The following is a 22,624-nucleotide window of genomic DNA, read 5'->3' as shown; positions in this document are numbered from 1 at the left end:
ACCAGAGGAATGGGGACATGCTGATTGAGACCCAGAGTCTGTAGACGACAGGTAGGATGATGGAGAAGAGGGTGACTGTCTTTGGTTTGGATATTTTTCTCTTCTGTCTCTCCCTGTCTTCCAGTGTTTATATATTTTGTCCAGGTTTACTTCTCTACCACTTGACAGATGAGATTTGATCTGCATAAGCATATCAAGGTGATTTTCTTTCAATCCGTTTTGTGATTTCGTTTTTATATTATTCATAAGACTGAAGCCACCCTCACAATCAGCACTTGAAGCTTGAAACGTTGCACATATATCCACTCGTTGTGAAACCACATTGAAGCACTCTGAATTTTGTAGAGTGAAAGTCACCATGTCCTGAAATATTTTCAACGACTTTGTTTCAATCTTCTGTGCAATTAAGTACTTGTAGACATTGTATTGCCTCACAATGAGCTCCTTCTCATCCATGATGTTCTGCCCAGAAGACCTTACTTGACCAGGAATCAGGATTTGTCTGTATTCGTCAACCAGCTTTTCAATATTCTCAGTGCCAAATTCGTAGCTGATTTGTTGTGGTGCAAGTGAAGCAAAATCAAAGGCGGACAATTCATTGAATTCATTTTCTGGGAACCTTTTTTCCAGATGATCATATAGTACGGATATGAATGTCAGAATGGAATCTCCCTTGAATGGTTCATCTCTTGTGCATGATGCAATTAGATTTTTCATTCTGTTGCACCAGAAAACTGTCTTCTGATCCTGCGGATCTTGGCCCTCGTTAACTGTACAGCTTCGATTGTTAAACAGCTCTTCTGGAAGTATTTGCACAATTCTGCCAGCTCAAACAGAATATCATTCAATGCCGCTATGGTGAAACGGTAAGTAGAGCCTGAGAGCTTCTTCAGGCAGTACTTGACAACTGGGTCATTGTTCTCTGTTTCTTCATGCTCAAAGTATTGAAGAAGAGCATCATAATTGCGCATCAAAGCACTAACAGCAAAATGTCTTGATAGCCGCCTCACTTCATTTAGAGGTCGAAAGGACACATTCTGTGACATTTGCAATTTCCTCAAATTTTCCTTTTCGAACTGAAGATCTGCAGAAGACTGTATAAATGGTTCTCAGCAATATCTCTATTTTTCTTTTATCATTGGCACTTTGTTCCAGGCATCGATTCCCAAATCTTCTCAATGGGCCACTCAGTGTTGCTCTACTAAATGTGGAATGGACTGCTTAAGCCATGTGGCAACGCCATTGTTTTTTCCCCAGCATGACAGAAGAACCATCTGAAGTGACCATCACCATTTTCATCATGTCCCGCTGATTCAGAGTGTAGAAGCCTTTGATAGCCGTTGCAATAGCTGGTGCCTTAACAATTCCACAGAACACTGTCTTGTGCACTGCAGAAGCCGCTTCCCTGAACTTGAAATAAATGATAAGCATCTTGCTGACTGAAATATCCGTGCTCTCATCAATAATAAGGGTATGAAATAAAGATTGGCGAATCTCAGACATAATTTCTGCATGGTCGACACTGTTGATTGATTCCAAAAATTCAAAGGCATAGTTTTTGCTACGCCAGCTCGTTGGTACCTGGAGATATTTAGCCATGTGGTCATGTGTATGTTGCAGAGTGCATGGAGTTGTTCATTTGTACTCCAAGCAGTACATTGTCTATGAGAATTTTTATTTCATCTGGCTTCGATTGCTGTCTCGTTGACAGGTCTATTCTATTCTCTGTCAGCAGCAGTTTCTGTTAACATTTTCTGCAAGCCGAATCCCAGTGGGCAAGAATTTCTGTTTCTAAGAACAACCACAGCAGATTCATGTGATTTGCTTGATAAATGCCTCTTATAGTCTAGAACCATAGAAAAGATACAACACAGAAGGGGGCTATTCGGCCCATCGTGTCTGCGCCGGCTCGAAGAACAACCAGGTGCCTGTTCTAATCCCGCCTTCCAGCACCTGGTCCGTAGCCCTGCAGCTTACAGCACTTTAGGTGCAGGTCCAGGTACTTTTTAAAAGAGTTGAGGGTCGCTGCCTCTACCACCAATTCAGGCAGTGAATTCCACACACTTCTAACTTCCATCCATCTTCCCATTTCTTGCCAGTGGAGAAATCACCTGATGTTTTTGCTCCAGCACACACATTGCAGATCAAGCCCACATCTGCACTATATTGGAATACCTCCCTCAGTTGTGCACGGATCTTGCTTCTTAATTCATGAGATTCCGCCTCTACAATTTCATCCGGCCACTGTTCTTTGAATCCTAAACGGGATTTCTTCTTAACGCTGGCTCCATTGTTGGCTGATGCTATTGCCTTCCGCTTAAACATGGGCATGACGGTGTGGTGTTGCAGTGACTCACGACTCCCAAGCTTTTTGTTGAATCAGCTTAATGACTCTGATTCAAACAGAAATAAGTCATGTGCAATCAGAATTTTTAAATTGAGTCAGAAATACAAAATAGCTGTCAAATCAATCAGTGCGAATTTGGGGATAGGGAACAGTTTAATTAAAGCTTCCCTCTCCCCTCCATTGAATCCTCCAGCGGGGTTTTAAAAAATTACTGCATTACAATTGTACATCTTGCAGGTGTCATTAGTTTTGGCTGTCTCTCTGTAAGGTAGGGAGCAGTTTGGTCGTGCCCCCAACAAAAGTCTGCCCAGCCACCGTTGGCTCCAACGATTAAGCTTACACACGTGAAACCATCCTAAGTACACCAAAGGGCAAAATCAATCATATACCCATAAACACAAACAGCACACACACTTCACTATGGGTAATCTTAAAATTACAAAATCTAAAATAATAATGGAACTCCAAGTTGATTGCATATAAATATTAGCACCATCTCTTGATCACCCTGTAAATATTAGTTTGTAACTGGATCACCCTGTAAATATTATCATCATCTCTGGATCACGCTGTAAATATTAGCACAGTCTGGAGCCCTTGTTTATGTTAGCACCGTCTCTGGATCTTCCTGTAAATGTTAATTCTTTCTTTTGGACTCCTGCAAATATTACTACCATCTCTGGACCATCCTGAAAATATTATACCCGTCTCTGGACCATCCTGTAAATATTAGTAACATCTCTTCATCCCCTGCAAATATTAGTACCATCTCTGGATCCCTCTAAATATTGGTACTATCTCTGGACACTTTGTAAATATCAGTACCTTGTCTGGATCCACTGTATGTATCAGTACAGTCTCTGGATTCCCTGTAAATACTCCTATTGTCTCTACATCACATGTAAATATTAGTACCGTGTCTGTACCCCAATAAATATTAGTCCGTGGACCCCCAATAAATATTAGTACAGTCTCTTGAACCCCGTGTAAGTATTTGTACTGTCTCTCGATCCATAGTAATTATTAGTACCGTCTTTGGACGCCCTGTAAATATTAGTACCGTCTCTGGCTCGCCTGTAAATGTTGGTTCCGACTCTGGATACCCCTGTAAATAATAGTACCGTCTCTGGATCACCCTGTATATATTAGTGTCATGTGTGAATCCCCTTGTAAATATAAATATCGTCACTGGATCCCTCTGTAAATAATAGTACCTTCTCTGGATCTCTCTATAAATATTAGTAGCAACACTGTGGATCCACCTGTAAATAGTAATACTGTCTCTGGACGCTTATAAATGTTAGAACCATCTCTGGATCCCCTGTAAATATTAGACAATATCTCCAAACACTCACCTCGAAGCGCACAGAGCCAGATCCGATTCGGATCATCACGAGGACGACCAGGTCCTGCGATACTCCAGCGCAGGTGCCTGCCAGATGTGATGATCCAGCTCCTGGGAGTCCTGGCCCAGGTTTGGTGTGCATGCGCGGACGGAGTGCCGTAGTGCACAGCACCCAACGGATTGCTGTGTGGTTGCATACGCGCGCAGCTTACAGGAAACGGTGGAGTCTAGTCATAACAATTTGCTAACCAAATTTATGCAAATCTGGTATATTTTGTTTTTAAAAAGAGTGGAAAGGTTTTCCAGGGAAAAATGAGTTAATGATCAAATAAAAGACTCAAAACTATTTTAAGGTGTTCATAGGATAATGGGCTAAGTTGTGAAAGGTTTATTGTGGCTAACTGAATAGAAGATCAACAGATAATTTTGTGTTGTACTAATCTAAAAAGGGATAATAATAGGGATACAAATCAATCAAAATGACAATTGTTTTGGAATTCTGTATGTAGACTGATCTAAAACTTACCGCCTATCCATATAAAGGATGGCGGGAAACTTCAACTTTGCACCCTCTCAATTTACAAACCGCCTACCTATAATAATCATGAAACTTGATGCACTAATCCTACTCTTAAAGTTTAGCATGGTTACTTAGTTTAATCATGCATGGTCCTCTTTAAACCGTAGTTTGGTTTGGATCTATAACATGCTTTATTACATATTGTATGGAGTCTACAGCACAGAAACTGGCCATTCGGCCCAACTGGTCTATGCCGGTGTTTATGCTCCACATGAGCCTCCTTCCACGCCTCTTCTAACCCTATCAGCATGTCCTTCTATTCCTTTTTCCCTCATGTGCTTATCTACCTTCCCCTTAAATGTACCTATGCTATTCGTCTCAACTACTCCTTGTGGTTTATATTTGTGTTGGGATTGATCCAAACTCGTGTTTTCTTGAAACAAACCCGGAAAAACATTTTTCCTATTAAAAATAAAAAAACAATTATTCTATTAGTATTATACTTAGGAGTGCAATCTGATATGTAGTGCTTTGATGCTTAAGAGCTTAATTATTCCCCAAAAAGATCAGTTTTAAAAGGCTAGGTTTATTGGTGTATCTTCCAGAATTTCGGGTGCAAAGGCATCTGTGGTCAGATTAATCCACTGTTAATGACCTGCAGCTGAAGTGAGTAGCAGTCAATTGAAGCTTCACCAGTCTGTTTCTTGTACTGATGCTACAATTACTTTAAATTCAGTTTAAATGAGTTCAAATTCAGTCAGTTGATCGGCCCTTGGTGCATAAGACCTGTGACCAGCAGGCAATTGATACCACCTATTGGCCTGTTTCTTCAGCTGCAGCAATTATTTGAACAAATTTTCAGTTTAAAATAGTTTAATTCTGTAATCTTGAGGCCCCAGAAGCCAAGTTCCAATCAATAATTGATTACGATCGATAATGCTGCTTGATTGCACTGATTAATGGGAGATTTTATGTTTGGACTTATGTAAATAAGTTTGAGCAGAAACTTGGGCGTAACTTCAACCCGGCAATTTCCAGCACATTTTGAGCACATTTTCTCGATTGCACCCCTAGTGGAAACTCCGGGCCCTAATGTGCAAAATAAGGATTTAAACAATTTTCTTAAAAAAAATCAAAAAATACATATTTCACAATAACATGGTTAAATTGCATTGTCTTTCTGTGCCTTCATTGAAGTTTTTACTTGAAGTCCTCAACCCCTCCCAAAAGCTTAATTGTGGACTTGATCTTTTTGCCCAGGCCTGTGACTCCGCAGTCTGCACATGTGGAGTGTAACTAATGTGCTAGGATGCATCTTTACTGTTCAGTCAGCTGTATTGATAGTATATTTTCCTTTAGCTCCTAGCTCGTTCTACCCAATAGATTTTCTTCAAATATGTTTGAAAAACAAGAGTGCAAATTTCAAAAGCTTTACTGAGGTAAAATCCTTTTTTACATTTTTAAAAAAAGGTTGTGCTTGTCTGAAAAATTATGATGTTCTGATGACACATCTGCTGTAGCTTTTGTTTTGTACTCTTTACATTTTGAAAAGTGCACCAAACAGAGAGAAGGGAGTGCTTTCTTTTAATATTACTTCACTTTTCAAGAAAAAATTGAACTTTGAAACCAACTAATTATCTTCACCTGTGTTTTGTTGCCTGCAAGGTAAAGGTAAATCTTATATCTTTTGAGACAGGTTTTAATTTCTAACATCTATGTGAGAGATAGGCAATTTCTTTCCTCGTTCTAATTTGATTTCCTTTTTTAAAAGAGAAAATTGAATTTTGAAAGCAAACAATGCTTCTTTGAGGGACACTGATACGAAAGGAGTGTAGGAGGGGGAAGGGAAGAGGAAAATGGTTGAGGTTGTGGGATCCACATGGGTCAGGAGTGCATGGACGGTTAAGGGTGAGGAGAGTGACAGTAGAGAAAGGGGGAGGGGAAGATACATGAGTTATATTTAATGTACCAGTTTGGATGGTATCCCTGCAGAGATGTACAAGTATAGGGGCCACAAGCTTAAAAAGAAACTCCTTGCACAATCTTCTTTAATATTCTTTTGTTGGACGTGCACTTGCCCTCTGCAACAGGGTAACCTCTGACTCAGTGTGAGCAATGGTGCAGTAGACATGCTAGTGTAATTGATTTATAAAATGCTGTGGTCATTCATACTTCAAAGTGTTGCACTTTGTTATAGATGCTAAATAATCTTAAGAAAACTAGTCACTTAATGCTGGGTTTTCCTGAATCGGTGCCTGAAACTTACAAGAACTTTGCAATCTACAATGTATCCTCACCAAGCAATAATTAAATTCTAATTGACCTGAGGCTGTGTTTACTTCACAATTAGACTTTATGGCCTTAAAGTGGCACCATTTCACATTAAAACAGAATAATACATCATACACCACATGACATTGCTGTCCTTATAGAACAGTGTATCACCTGATTTATCATGAGCAGTATCATGGAAGATGCATGTGTTTTGTAAGTTATGTTTTTTGACATGTGCTCATCACATTTAAAGTAAGAGAAAGAAAGCCAGTCACTCCCTGGTGCTTTTTCTGGTTTTGGGGAGGAGCTAGGGATTTACAAGCCTTTTGCAAGTCTATAACACAATAGTTGCCCTCTAATAGATCTCAGGGTACACATAGCCACTAATTGAGCACAGGATGGGGTTGTTGATAGGATTTAGACCACGTGGTGTGAAGGGACCGGGAGATCTCACAACTGTACTGTAGCAGTGGAATAATGCATTGTGTGTTACATGATAGAACATATCCTCTGCCTTACGTGAGCAACACCATAACAGAGCATCAATTAAATAAAATGTGTAACACATTCCTATTATGATTATGCTTTACCACTGAATCATCTAAGGTAGGGTGGCACTGTCACACAACCACCCAGCTCTGACTCCAAAATAGGTGATGTGAAGCTGTTGTCCATAGACTTAGAGCTGCTTAAATGGAGCCTATGATTCAATGCTGTATTCTCCCTCCCTGCTGCTACCTCTTATGACTGCTGTGACCTCCCCTCACATCATCACCACCACCCACGCCCCGATCACAGCCTGAGCCTGTGCTCCAACTCAACCTTCGAGCCTCTATTTGAAAGTACTTAAAATAACTTCTAATAGTAAACTAGTTGATCTCCTGTGACATTACACATGGGGAGTGAAAACCAAGTGTAGTCTTCAGCTGCAGGGAGGGCAAAGGGTGGTTACATTGACTTGAACACGCAGATGCAATTCAGTTCCTATTTTAAAGTTCTGTGCTTCTTATACAATACTTTGACAAAATATATGGCTATTTGGGAAGCAAAGACGCAGAGTTAGTTGCAGCATAGGAGTTTCTCTGTCATACAGGCAGAGGAGCAGCAGTAGACAAAACTGAGGTCCTTTAGCACTACCACTGCCAAGAGGGTGTAATTGCAGTTTGACAAGTGCATCATGTACTTCCCATTATAACCATGGAAATAGGAATTTCTAATGACGAAACAGGAAGAATGCAGAGATGTAAGATGTTTAAGATATACTCGTGGATCTCCTGTGGGGTTGCTCAGTTGGAGGATTTTCTGTTTTATAACAATTGGATGTTTATGCCAAGTAGAGGATAATGTCAAAGCTACTGGTTTACTGAATAAGTCAAGTTCCATTTAAATATATCCTGGGATTTTTACTGATGCTTTGGAGATTGAATTTTACAACTCTGTCCACTATTCCATGAAAACTAATTGTTCATATTGTATAAATATTCTTTTACCTATGCATTTAATTTTTATCCCTTTCCATTTTTAAGCCCGAGAATACACAGAAAGATGGTTTGCAATATGCATGAATTGTAGGTAGGTATCTGGTATTTAGCAATTCAGGGGAGAGAAAATAGGGTTTTGCTGTGCTTAGGACAACCCTGCACTTTGGTAGCATTGGGAGAGGTGCTTGGGATTTGGCAGAACTGGAGTGAGTGTCCTGGAGTTTGGCAGCATGAGGGGCCCCTTAATCTGACATCACTGTTTGTGGAAGAACCTGAAGGTAAATCTGAGTTTTTAAAAAACGCACAGGCTCCCTGTTTTGCTTTTGAACAAAAACAGGCAGTGTAAATTTTATCTGAATAAAGATTTTGAAATGTATCCTCTATCTCTATTGTAAAATAACTCTGGAAAAACTTGACCAGATGCTGCTAGAATATTCCAACTGTACAACTGACTGGTACCAGTGCATCTTGGCAAATTAGTTTACATTGCACGTGTTCCGGCAGCACAATCCTAATTCAGCTCAGTGTCACCAGCCTGGACAAAAATATCGTCCAAGCTCAGGCTTTTGGGAGAAACTGAAGACTTCAAGTAAAAACTTTAATGAAGGCATTAAAAGACACAGAGACAGCTCAGTGGATAAATTTAACCATGTTATTGTGAAATATGTCATTTAAACCCTATCCGTTTGAAATTTCAGTTACGGGTGGATGAATTTTTTTTTTCAGAAAGCATTTTGAGCGATTTGTAAGAAACCAGATCAGATTGTGTAGTGAGAGTGCTGAGTTTTCAGGCAAAACAAATTATAAATGTGGATTGAGGAATTCACTATAGGAAAAACTTGACATAAAATGTGGGAGAAAAACATGATGACAGGATGTCAAGCTGTGCAGACAAGAAATGTGTGCAAACTTGAGATTTTAAAATATAGATTATTATAGGTATATAATAAAAGCCCATAAATATAACTAGTATCTTAATGGGAATTCTGTTTCTACTTTCTGACAGTTATCATCAAATGTACACTCATCTGATACTGGGTACTGCAGTGATTTAGCATACTATCAAACACTTTACCAGTTTACAACTTGAATAATTTGGAATATAATTCAATCCCAAGAGTGTTAGTAACTAGTATTTCTGATTCTTAAATTATTGTCCAATGATTCAAATTTGCATTTGATTCAAACTGGGTGAATCAGTTGTGAGAGTACTTTTACAATGTATTGATTGAAATCTGTCTCTTATAGACAGTTACATGTGATGGATGAGACGCATGTTATTAATCAAGTAAAGGAGGATGTATGTTACGTGTCCCAAGACTTCTACAAAGACATGGAAATAGCACAGTAAGTAACTGGATTTCTAACTGAGAGCCAAGTCAAAATGCTAGTCTGTTCTAACTTTCACAGACCCAGCTTCCTTTAATCTTCACAATTGGGCTTCCCATTGAGGTGAGCTTTGCCTGGCTTATTTGGGAGAGAGGCACTTCATGTTTCTGTCATGCACTCCTTCTGACTAGTCAACTAAAAAGTGGCATTGATAGCATCTGTGGGATGTCTGGACCACTGCATCCTTCCAATTGAGCCATATAATGGGGATTTGGGAAAGATAGACTTGTGGATGTGAAATACCTAAAATAACTTTTGAAAATGATAAGTGTATTTGAATATCATATCAATGACATGACCTTTGTTCTTCCGTGCCTGAGAGAAACTTTGTTTATCTTGTATGCGGTCTGGGAGACCCCAGAGTGCATTACCTCTTTGGCTTTACAGGGTAGATTTTCCAACTGCCGAGGTAGTTCGCACTGGCTCAGAACAGATGAGCGGATCTATCAACATATCAAAGTGTTCAACGTAGCATTCACTTTTTCCTTTTCTCCACAGTCTGCACCCCTCTCATGTGGGGAAGGTACCCCTTAGTGAAAGCACCCGGTGGGTGGCCCATTCCAGGCTGGGAGCTTGCACCAGATATATAATTTGGCTAATCTCAAAAGATCCAGTGGGGCTGATTATTCCCAATACAGATGAATGCAAGGCTTGCAGTTTATCAAGCCAGCACCTGAGCACTAAGACTGAAGAACTTAGTGAATAGAACCCGTACTATTCAGTTTCTCTTGATGTTTCTTACCCTTTTTGACTTATCGTTATTCCTTTATGCATTTTCTATTTCTGTTCTTGTTGGATCCTGGCATCTATCAGCTTAAATAAATGTACATTAAAATGATAACTCTAGAGTGGTTTAAAAAATACCATCAGTCTCTAGCAAGATGCTAGGCTTTGTCAATCATGTATGTAGATCTAAAGGGATTATTATCTCATCCCCTGCCACATGATGTGTTTTGTTATGCTGAATTAGTGGGTTGGTTGTTTTGGTTTTTGCTCATCCATAATGCAGGCTGCATGACAATGTGAACTTGAAAGCTGCCTAGGGACTCTATCCAGTTCTTTCTTTTGTTATCAGTTGTTTTGTGGCTCTTCTCCTCCCAATACTCATTCTCTCCTGCTCCACTCTTTTTCTCCCCTCTGTGAGACTTGACTTAGCCTCAGCTAAGTGTCTTCACTAATATTGTCCCATATTATAGACTACTCATATGAGGTATCATGGGTACAAATGAATGTCTAACCACACCACAGTACAGCATCAGGCTGCCATGACACAACAGTGAGTGCGCATGCTTTGAAAAACTAAAGCAACTTCGGGTATTTGGGAGAACTAGATTAAATGCACTATAACATGTGGTTTGTTGGACCCCTTTTTAAAATAATTGTAGTTTCTCTGACTGAAATTTTGATATATTATCAAACAACTTGTTTTTTTTAAGTTTTGTGCGAATGGATCTCTAACTTAAAGGAAAGAAAGAACTTGGATTTATATAGTGCCTTTCACGATTCAGGGCATCACAAAGTGCTTCACAGCCAATTAAGTATTTTTGAAGAATAGTCACTGTTGTAGTGTAGGGAAACCAATTTGTGCCGAGCAAATTCCTGCAAACAGCAATAAGATAATGATCAGATAATCTGTTTTAATGATGTTGGTGGAGGGATAAATATTGGTCAGCACACCGGGAGAACTCCCCTGCTCTTCTTCGAATATTGCCATGGGATATTTTACATCCATCTGAGAGCGCAGATGGGGCCTCAGTTTAATGTCATATCCAAAAGACACCTCTGACAGTGCAGCACTCTCTCAGCACTGCATTGAAGTGTCAGCCTAGGTTATGTGCTTGTGTCTCTGAAGTGGGACTTGTACACAACTTGACTCAGAGGTGGGAGTGCTACCACTGACACCTACTGGAAAGGAGAATATACTTTTACATGCAATTTAAAAAAAACTTATCTTCAATATTAGAAGTCACAAGTTGTATGATGATTTTTCAAATTTCATTGGATTATTGGGTTCAGGTTCCTGGACCAAGAAGGATGGCAATACACATTGAGACAGTGAGAGGCGCTTATTTATAGACCCACTGTGGGCAGGTGGGGGTAGAGGGGGGCTGCTCCAGCAAGCAAGTGATGACGTTTGCAAGAGTTGGATAGTCTAGACAGTTTTCTAGCTTGTTTTGTCATACAGACGATCCTGGACGAGGAAAAAGCAAAACCAGTGTAAGTGCTGACCTGGTGATATTGGTACCCTAGTGAGAAACTTGAATACATTTATTATGTAATTCATTAAGGCAAATGAGAATATTTTAGATATGCTCCCTATTAAATACATCAAAAGAATAATTTAACTTTTTCATTTTATCTAGGTTGAAAGGTGAAGCGAACACAATAATGAGAGATTATGTGCTTCCAGACTTCAGCACCATTAAGAAAGGATTCTGTAAGGTAAATCATCTGAAAATGACTGGAAATTTTCCTCTCAATTGTAATTCACCCAGATACTGAGCATTGGTATTTCATCTAGAAACTTTTTTTGATTACAATGTAGTTCCATTGTTCATATACGTTGTGTACTAACTGTGCCATTGATCATTCAGTATTCTGTTGCTATTACTGCAGGTACGCTATTAAGTGTAGTATAATTTCTTTGAAGGGTATCATGAAAAGCTGTAGGCACTTCAATATTTAGGTTGGAGCCATGGGACAGCAGTGCTCAAGCATACAAAGTGCGGCCTTCATGTGCCTCTCTCCACTTGTGTACCTTATTCCTGAATTATTTCAAATCAGGGCCTGTGGGAGGCCAGTTTTGTCATGTAGATCTACACTTTGTGCATGTCTCTGATTTTTGCAGCTGCACCTGCATGAATTATATCATGACATTGCTATGTTCAAGCAGCCATTTGTTAGTATAAGCATTACAAGCTGTACTGTTTATCCAATGTCCCCACATTTTTCTGATTACTTCAACTTGATACTACGAACTTGATTTGGAAAGTCAATTTTAACCTATAAATTGCAAGGCATGGGTATTGACACAAAATAGCACCATGACACAGGTACATTGAAATACAGAACCAGCTGTGTGTTTAGCAGGCCACACTGCAGACTGAGAGCTTGCGTGAACATCTGCAATACTGTTGGATCTCTAGAAATCAGGTCCTTTTTATATCTGAGTGATGTACGTCTGCCATTGCTGGTATTCTCTCAAGGTAAAGGTGCCTTATGATTCCTTGTTCTTGTACTTAGCATAATGATATCCTGACGAATGGGGGTTAAATTGCAGAGGTTTGTTCAGAGGTCCACTGTGTGTTAGAGATGTTCCCTAAATATGATCTTCGCCTGTGAAATTTGGAGTCTGGTCTGCACTGGGACCTGTAGCTATTGTTTTATTTTTCTTGAGCACAAACAAATTATTATTTTTTTTAACAAGATGAGGGATGATAGTGCCGGGGGAATGAAACTCTTCCCATTTTAGGCCCACAGTGTCAGCATCAAACACTCCCAGTGTCAGGTGTAGCACAGCCAGTTGCTGAGCAAAGTTCCCAACACTCTGTCTCAACAGTGTACGTCAGCCCCAATCATAGAATAGTATCCCTTACTGCACCAGTGTGACATTTTTCCCATTTCCCACATCAGCCCTCCTGTGGCCTCTGAGTGAGATTGCTAATTAGGGACAGTTTTGGCGCTGCACACGTGCCTAATAGGATCTGTTCAAACTCATTTCATATAACAGCTTTCCAGTCAGCAGCTCGAGGAGACTTTCATCCCTTGATTTGAATTCAGGTTGCCAAGGTGACAGATGAGTGTGCAATCCACTGTGCCACCCAGTTCCCTGCTGTTTTAAAATGCTTCTAGCCCAGACCACATTAATTTTTAAGCTGCCCATCTGCACTGCAGCACACTATGGTACTGGCTTGGAGTCTCAAATGTAAAATTGTGATACAAAGACCAATGTTTGGCTTGAATGGACAGGCTCCCAAAGTGATTTGCGATGTCCTCCAGCTTCACCTGTTTGAAAACTTCTATTTGCTTTGGGCAGCTCTTGGGGTAGGTATTGTAACTTGATCATTTTGTAAATATATACCATTTCCGTGCTTACGTAACAGAGACCTAGAACAGAGTTCACTGATAAGTCAATGTTTTAGGGAAAGAGGAAGTCTGTTTGATGTAAGATTATCTTTTATGATTATGCTCTGGGCAACTTGTCCAGGATGCAGTGCAGACTAGTAATCAAATACAAAGCCACTGTGCAATTTGCTCATCATCAATCAGGATATCATTATGCTAAGTACTGGCTTTCCTTGAAGCCATTGCTTACAAATCCACCCATAGCTGCAATGTCCTATTTTGGGTTGATTTGTGAATAGTCCATCTGTTCTGATTCCCATTACTATGATAAATGTAGATGGGTATTTCTGCTGCCTGGAGTTGAGGAGGATGCTTTTGTATATATTTTAAAGGTTTGAAATTCTAGATAAACAGCCAAACAAGGATATAGTTCACCTCTGATCTAGAAAATTCCAAATAATTAAAATATTTTTAATATTTCAGGGCAAAACATCCTCAATATTCCTTCTCCATTCCCTGTTCTCCCTGCAACACACACCTAATTTGTTCCCTTGCCTCAACCACTTGACTCAGCCGCTAATAAATGTGCTTGCGCAGCTCAGGAATCCTTTCTATTTTATTTTCCCCTCTCGTGGAGCAACACTTGGTTTCCCCTCAGCATTAACCTACCAAATGATGTAGCTGTGTCAAGACACAGCAGTGTGGGGAATCAGAGATTTCAACTTTTGTTCCAACACCCCTTAGGACTGCCTCTAACCAATAATTTAGACCCAGAGTTAATTCCTGTAATCAATAATCTTAAATACAAGCTACTTTGTATTGTTAAAATGTATTGCCTGCAAATGTAACTGAAAATATCCTCACTTTCATAGTATGACTTAATTCAAATAAGCTGATAATTTTGTTTTTTTAGTACTAAATTACTGTTTTGCTGTGCTTTTCACATTAAAAAAATTCAATAATTTGAATTAACTAAACACAGAAGACTACTTCAAATCATCCGTTCTAGAATTATTGCTCGGTTACAGAACTTGTTGAAGTTTATATTCAGCTACTGACAAACAGTGACTGTCTGCATATTGAGTTTAGGGCTTCTTCAGAAAAAGAGACTGTTTTCATCTGTTTTGTATTTTTTTAAGGATTTCTCAATTGTGTTGGTTTCTGCTGACTTTTTTTATTTTAGCCTCCGGAGGAGATGGTTTTCAGTGGAAAATACAAGACAAATGAACAGACTCTGCGACTGACTAATGAGAGATTTGCTGTTCCTGAAATCCTTTTTCACCCTTCTGACATTGGCATTCAGGAGATGGGAATACCAGAAGCAATTGTTCATTCTGTGCAAAGTTTACCTGAAGGTGAGGAGCTTCAGGAGTGAAAGCCAAGTTTCAGCTGATTCTTTGCACATGCATTACATGAGTCATGACCTGCATTCAGGCAAATCTTATGATAATGTGTTCTTCCAGCAGCACCATTATAATTTATATATAAATATTCATGTAAGCTATTTATAATTTCCCTTGAACATGTTCAAATTCAACTTTTTAAAATTAAACCTGTTTTTTTTTAAAACTAGAGATGCACCCACATTTCTATAAGAACATCATCCTGACTGGTGGCAACTCCCTCCTACCAGGGTTCAGAGATCGTGTTTATGCTGACGTCCGATCTCTTACTCCATGTGATTACGACGTATCCGTTTTGCTGCCTGAAAAGTAAGTTTTGTCGCAGAGATGCCACTAGTTCCTTCATTTCAAAAATGTGTTTTATGAACCTTTTATTTTGAATGCATTTTATTCCCATTTTCTTTCCTTTTTACTCTCCCAGACTATGCATCCTGTATGCCAGTCAATGGATGGGCAGTTGACTCTGGGTCTTCCCACAGTATCTGCCAGCACCATTCTGACAAGGTCACTGAAGGTGCTATGTCCCCAGTATGGAATCCTAGTTTATCTTGTTCTTAATTTTCACTTTTATCTTAATGTCATTTATTTTTTAACTCCAATAACTTTTCATTATTGTCAGTTCTCATCTGTTATCACTTTAAATTGTCATGCAGATATGTACACTTGATGCATTGTACAATATACTGATTTATTTTCTGGTAATCAGCTGTGGATTATCACTGAATTCAAATAATCTGATAATTTAGAGGTTATTACCTCACAATCACATTGTTCTATAGGGAGCTTGCCATTCAACAAGTGTGGGGAACATGGGCTGATTCTGACATAATACTGAATAGGAAATAAAACTACATGTATAAACTCCATAGTACATAAGGACACAAAAATACATGAGAGCGATTTTGAGGCTGTAATCATTCTGCGATTTGTTATGTCTATTTGTCAGTGCTTGTATGCACCAGCTACACAGATCAGCGTATTAGTGGAAATATCTGTGATGGGATTACTAATGCTCATTCTAGGAATTAGCTGACAACTTTACATTTTGAAAATGTACATACATGAACACCTGGCTGCTTGCCTGATTTTGTGTCCAAGCATCCACCCACCCAATCTGCATCTAGAGTCCCTACTACCTACCTTTCCCTCTGGTGATGCTTCCCCCGTGGCTTCGCTCTAATGACAGAGTGCCTGGAAGCAGGGACATTCCACCATCCCGTAGTTCCAGTGGAAAGAACAATATGTTTTCACTCCTGGAGGATTCTGGAATAACCTTCCCTGCTGCTGTACTTGAGAACACTGGTGATGTTATTTGCTACAGTCCACATACACTTTGCCCCAGGAAGAAGCTTGGTGTTATCATATGGCAAAGAGTCAAATGTCCCTCTAGCACTAAATGAGTTAATGCAATACATAGCAAGTGGGGATCCTCCCTTCCATGAATATTATAACTTCAGACTCCTTATTGATTAGTGTGTTGTATTGTGCCAGCCTTCAAATTTTGCTATGAAAATGTGCGTCTCTTGTGGAATGCTGGTGATCCTTACTATGATACTTCTTCAGTAAAGATCTGAATTAACGTTGGATGATTTTTCTTTCTTGCAGTCCTATCACACATTCATGGGAAGGTGGAAAATTGCTTTCTGAAAGTTCAGATTTCATGGACGTGGTTGTTACCAGAGACGATTATGAAGAAAATGGGCACTGCATCTGTGAAGAGAAATTTGATATCTGAAGCCAAAAGCTATTAAAAATTGGAGAAATTGATTAAAGAAAATGATGAAGATACAGTAATGACACTTTTTGAATAGAGAAAAGGAGTATCTCATATATTGATGCTGCAGTTATGAATCGAAAGAACTGTCTTAGCAGTGGTCTGTGATCCTTCGACTGTAACATTGATGTTGCAGCTTATTCCCTATAGTTTTGCAAAGGCAATTCTGTATTTCTGATATTTATCTAGAAAACTTTTTTTGTGGGGGGGGGGGAAGGAAAGAGAGCGAAAGACCCTAGGCAAAGACTTCCTTTGTGCATTTTGTGTAAAGAAATCATAACCACTCTTTATAAAGAACATGGTAATGAATATATTTGAATGTTCATTTTGGCTAGCTAATTCTCTTCCTTTTGGACTTAGTACTGTATTATAAGCTTTCATTAGTTTTTGAAAATGTATACACACAATTTTTATTAGTTAAGACATTATTTACACTTTCAGTAAATATAGAGTAACACCATGAAAACCGCAATTTGATGCGTTAGTTTTTGTGAAACTTTAGTGAAAGTTCTGCCATTTTTTATAACTTTTAAAGAATTTTATTTATATTTTGATATGTATAGTGGATATCCCGTGGCACGGCTCACAATACCTAGGAGGATATGTAGTTAATAAGCACTGGAATATTATCCCATGTAACACAATTTATTATTCTTCTGTGTGTAATTTGGTGTGTCCCTTTAAGGCCACAAAGGATAATTGCTGTGCCTTCCCTCAGATCAATCAGAGGCTAATTGTTTTTAATAGATCCTAAAGTCATTTTGAGGTTAGACCGGCTTTTTTCTATTAATTTTTAAATGTGACTGAGAAATTTGCATCTGTGACATCTGAGATGTGATGTCAACTTTTTATTGTATATACAATAGAATATATCTATCTGCATGGCTACATCTTGTGGTCAATAAATGGAAGAAAATTAAATTCTTGTTCTCATATATGCGCAGAACAAAATTGATGCGTCTGAGGGGAGAAAAGGAGATAATCTCCATAGTAAGACTGCTTCATTCTTCCACTAATATCCTAAAGGACTGAGGTGTTTAATGAGCCACACAGTGGCACCAATGTATGGAATTGAAGCAGATAAAGATGACTTCTCTTGCCTTAGGACAGTCAACTAAGAATTTAAGAGGTTTTAATTTACTTTCTTTGTAGGTACCTAATTCATACTGCATGCTAGCTCTGAGTATTGAAAATTTAAAACGATAGACTGGCCCCATAATCTAATGGTCATAAGGTACTTTCTCTGCTTGTACTAATAGTAATTGAAAGAAATTTAAGTTTGTCTTCATGTGCACAAATCATGAGTCATCTATTCTACTGCCCCATGTATATATGTGTTTGGTTTGTACCACAAGTAACTGTTTAAACAAATGATATGTGCTGAGGAGTCATAGTGACACAATTTGTATCTCACATTCCTAATCATGCAGCTGCCTAATTCACATAAACTAATTAAAATGATAAAAGTGGCATATAGTTTGGAAAAAAACTATAAATTGGATTCTGAGCAGTTCTAGTGACATCAATGCAAAACTTTTATGTCCCCTGTAATTGTGAACATTATCTCTGAAAAGATCACAGGTTGCAAATGTCATTCAGTTTGATATGAAGCTAATTTGAATTTGGCTAACTGGGACTGTAAATATATTCCATAATTCCTGTGCAAATGTTAGTGTATAGACAGTTAACAGGTTTGTGCAATTTTGTTTTTTTCTGTTTTAATATAAATGGGCTGATACTTGTGTGAAAATAGACGAGGAATTTTGTTAAAATGTATTAAGCTTTTGTACACTAATATTCATGCAGCATAATTTTAAGGGCTCTATGCATAAGAAATAGGAGCAGGAGTATGCCATACGACCCCTCGAGCCTGCTCCGCCATTCAATAAGATCATGGCTGATCTTCTACCTCAACTCCACTTTCACTCCCGATCCCCATAATCCCTTGATTCCCTTAGCGACCAAAAATCTGTCTATCTCAGCCTTGAATATACTCAACGATAGAGCATCCACAGCCCTTTGGGGTAGAGAATTCCAAAGATTCACAACCCAGAGTGAAGAAATTTTTCCTCATCTCAGTCCTAAAAGGCTGACCCCTTATCTTGAGACTATGACCTCTAGTTCTAAACTCTCCAGCCAGGGGTAACAGCCTCTTAGCATCTACCCTGTCAAGCCCTCTAAGAATTTTATAAGTTTCAATGAGATCACCTCTCATTCTTCTAAACTTCAGAGAATATAGGCCTATTCTACTCAATCTCTCCTCACAGGACAACCCTCTCATCCCAGGAATCAATCTAGTGAACCTTTGTTGCACCCCCCTCTAAGGCCTGTATATCCTTCCTTAGGTAAGGAGACCAAAACTGTACACACTACCCCGGATGTGGTCTCACCAGAGCCCTATATAATTGCAGCAAGACCAAGGCTAATATACCATTTGCTGTACCTGCATGTTAAATTTCTGTGATTCGTGTACAAGGACACCCAAATCTCTCTGAATTAGAATATTTCTTAGTCTCATCTTTTTAAAAAAAAATTCTAAAGTGGATCATTTCACATTTCCCCATATTATACTCCATCTGTTACCTTCTCGCCCACTCACTTAACCTATATAAATCCCTTTGCGTCCTCCTCATAGCTTAATTTCCCACCTAGCTTTGTATCGTTAGCAAACTTGGATATATCGCTAATCTCTTCCTTTTTACATACTTGTAGAAGCTCTTACAATCTGTTTTTATATTTCTTGCTAATTTACTCTTATATTCAATTTTCTCCCTCTATCAATTTCTTGGTCATCCTTTGCTGATTTTCTAAAACCCTCCCAATCCTCAGGCTAACTACTCTTTTTGGCAACATTGTAAGCATCTTCTTTTAATCTAAACTTCTCTAGTTAGCCAAGGTGGAATCACTTTTCCCATGGAGTTTTTATTTCTCAAGGGAATGTATACTCGTTGAGAATTATGAATTATTTCTTTAAATGTTCACCATTGCGTATCTACTGTCATATCTTTTAATCTAATTTCTCAATCTACCTCTGCCAACTCGCCCCTCATACCTACGTAATTGACTGTTTAAATTTAAGATCCTAATTTTGGACTTAACTACATCACTCTCAAACTCTATGAAATTCAATCATATTAATGATCACTCTACCCCAGAGGATCCTTAATTATAAGATCACTAATTAACCCTGTCTCATTACACAATACTAGATCTAAAATAACCTGTTCCCTAGTTGGTTCCTTGACTTATTGTTCCAGAAAACTGTCAAATGCAATGCCAAAAATAGTTTGTATGTGTTATATACTTGCATTCTTATCTATAAGTGGGACCTGCTGTCTGCCTAAATTTCATCATTAAACAGCCTTCCATGACAATATCTCCAATCCAGCCAATCTGGTACAGTAGACCATAGGTAAATTAGGAGTGAACCCAAGGTAGAATGGGGTGAAAACTTTTGTTTAATATTGGGGATTTTTAAAATGATAGGCACTTCCTGTGTTTAAAATGCAGACCTGAAAAAAAATAGATGAACTAAACCCGATTGGGCTGGAGCCATAAAAAAAAAGGGCCAAGTGGACTGGCTTTTCCTGTGTTTAGGACCCTGAAAGCCTCTTCAAAAACACATTAGCCAGTGCCAATCCTTAGAAAATACTTGCTGTGAAAACATCTTAAAGATGACTAGCAGAGGTCAGCATTAGTTGAGTTTTAGGCCAAAAGCTCTTGACAGTGACAAGATTTACAAGACTGAGGCATCAAACATTGGTTTGGATGTGTATACCAAACCAGCAGGGTACCACAAAAAAAAATCAATAACAGCAAGGGGCTAAGAATGTTTTTATAAGTTGAGAGTAAAAGTCAGGCACAAATTTTGAAATGGGAATGTGAGATAAGTCATATTCCTTTTGGATTTTATGAGGAAGAGCCTTATCGCCAGTTTTGCATAACACTAAGGAAGGTACAGAGCAGAAAACAAGCTCTCAGGGTCTGAAAGGAAAGGAAGCTAACTCTGCAGAAGATGATTCAACCTTGACCAGATTGCATTGCCATTTGCAGAGCGAAGCGGATGTGTTTTTTCACCAATTCCACAAGAGTGCATGTGATTGGTATCATTTATGCTTAAGGACCTTTAAAGTCAGTTTGTATTGCCAATTTATAAACCTGGATTTTTTGGGTTTTACTTTGAACAACAGAAACCATAAGAAAATTAGCTCAAAAAGTAAAATCAGTAAAAATCAGTTTTTTATTTGAACCTCAAATAAGCAAGAGGCTAGCAAAGCTCAGTTAAGCTAAACAAATCTGTAAGTAGTCACCAAACATACAGGATATGAAGAGATAAACATAAGTATTTGTATTTATTCAGACTTTGATGCATGTAAAGTTGGATTTTATGAAGCCAATGATCCAGCACCAATCCCACCAATATGTGAGGTTCACTATAATTCTGTGCTGTAGGGTCCATTGCATTGAAAATATTATTCCATATTCATTGAGCAAATTCATTGCAGTTGTATACAGTCTCAAATCCATGGGTCAGTGTTTGGCAGCAAAACCAAGTAACTTCTTTTTCATTTTGATATTTCTGAAATTTCTGGTATTTTTGAGGTTGCTTGGGATCAGGAAGATCAACACTTCAATTTGTCTTCCTATTACAGAGCCGAAGAGCAGTATCCTCAAATAATGTGTCTCAAATTGTTTCCCTTCCAGAATTTGGCACAAAGTCAGGACCTGGCATATGCGTGATGATGTCAATGGTGTGACGCGCACTCACCTTGGGATCCACTAGGAGCATGAAGTGCTTGTTTTTGAAGGTAGTAAACAGGCAGAAACAGATTTTTAACTGATCGACCATCTGAGAAAAATCTGGGAATTTATTGGTGGAAATTTTCTTTTGTCAGGGAAACCTGCTTAGGTGCTATGCAATGGAAAAATCAAGCATTAGGTTAAATTTTCCAGACACTTGTTTAAAATAGAATACTTACCTCTGCTGTATCCTTCCAGATTTCTGTGTTAGGAGAAAGCAGGTTGAAGTTGAAAACTGTACAACTAAAACGTTTTGTTATAAGGAGCAGATCTTGGGTTTCCTGCTGGTTTGTACTATTGGTTATTGTTTTTCCAAATTGGATCCTATTGAATTTTAGGATAACTCATCTGCATATGTGAAAATCAAGGTGAGACTGTACCTGATTTATTCCTGCATTGATGAGAGCTTACACTGTTTTCAAAAAGTATTTGGGAATGATTTGCAAAAGTATTTTTCAGGAAGCTGACCCCATATTTATAAATGCACTTAAAATGAGATAAGCTTATTCTATTTGACCTGTAGTCAATCCATGCCAGACTGATTTTGTCTTCAATTTTCTATATTCCAATGCAGAAATTCTTCATAACTGGAAAGTTGGCTTACTTGGACTTTACCTTATTTAAGAAGTTCAACTCCATCCCTCCCATTCACCCCAATTTTCTCCCTTCTTAAAGCACTGACTGTTGCTATGGTATAGTTCTATAGACGGTGGCAGGCATTTAGTACCTCACTAAAGTGGTTGTTCTTTGTGAACCATTGGTGGTGAACATAGGCAGGTTATTTATTTCAGGTGCATCGTAGCCAAACCCAATCCAGTCTTCATGCAAAATTCATACACAACTTGTACTTGTGACTGATTCTTCTCCCTTCCTCCCCTGGCTGAAATCAAATCCTGGAATCTTCCTGGTCTGGATGATTCACTAGTGTATGGGGCACTGTACTTACACAATGATCCATTGGGGAAGTCATGTTATTTAGTGTAGGAAAAATACACCGAGAATTGACTTAAATGTATCCTCAAGATGGTGTCAGTCGTCAGACTGAATGCTGGAAAGGTAAAGGGCTAATTCTAATTAAACCATGAAGGCTTACACAAACAAAACATTCCTTACCAGAGATAGAAAACAAGCCCAAGACCACAGGTCCAGATATGCTTGTTAAGGGGGATATAAAGATGTCCTGGCTTACCTTTGCCTGTATGTAACCCCTTGTTAGCAAAGATCTC

General features: G+C 38.7%; 1 protein-coding gene across 2 annotated transcripts in view; it reads left to right on the top strand.

The window, feature by feature from the left end:
• The window catches only part of actr6 (actin related protein 6), a 34,347-nt gene extending 16,814 nt beyond the window's left edge, over positions 1 to 17,533 (top strand). For both annotated transcript variants that reach the window (XM_068004833.1, XM_068004834.1), the window contains 5 exons: positions 9,216 to 9,314; positions 11,720 to 11,798; positions 14,605 to 14,776; positions 14,995 to 15,133; positions 16,430 to 17,533. In XM_068004833.1, coding sequence (XP_067860934.1) covers positions 9,216 to 9,314; positions 11,720 to 11,798; positions 14,605 to 14,776; positions 14,995 to 15,133; positions 16,430 to 16,559 — 619 coding nt within the window. In that variant the 3' untranslated portion in view covers positions 16,560 to 17,533. The remainder of the gene's footprint in view (positions 1 to 9,215; positions 9,315 to 11,719; positions 11,799 to 14,604; positions 14,777 to 14,994; positions 15,134 to 16,429) is intronic.
• Positions 17,534 to 22,624: the final 5,091 nt, after the last annotated feature.

Source organism: Heptranchias perlo, chromosome 24 (genome assembly GCF_035084215.1).
Source record: "Heptranchias perlo isolate sHepPer1 chromosome 24, sHepPer1.hap1, whole genome shotgun sequence".
Classification (NCBI taxonomy): Eukaryota; Metazoa; Chordata; class Chondrichthyes; order Hexanchiformes; family Hexanchidae; genus Heptranchias; species Heptranchias perlo.
The sequence above is the reverse complement of the archived record's forward strand: the minus strand, read 5'-3'. Positions and strand labels throughout refer to the sequence as shown.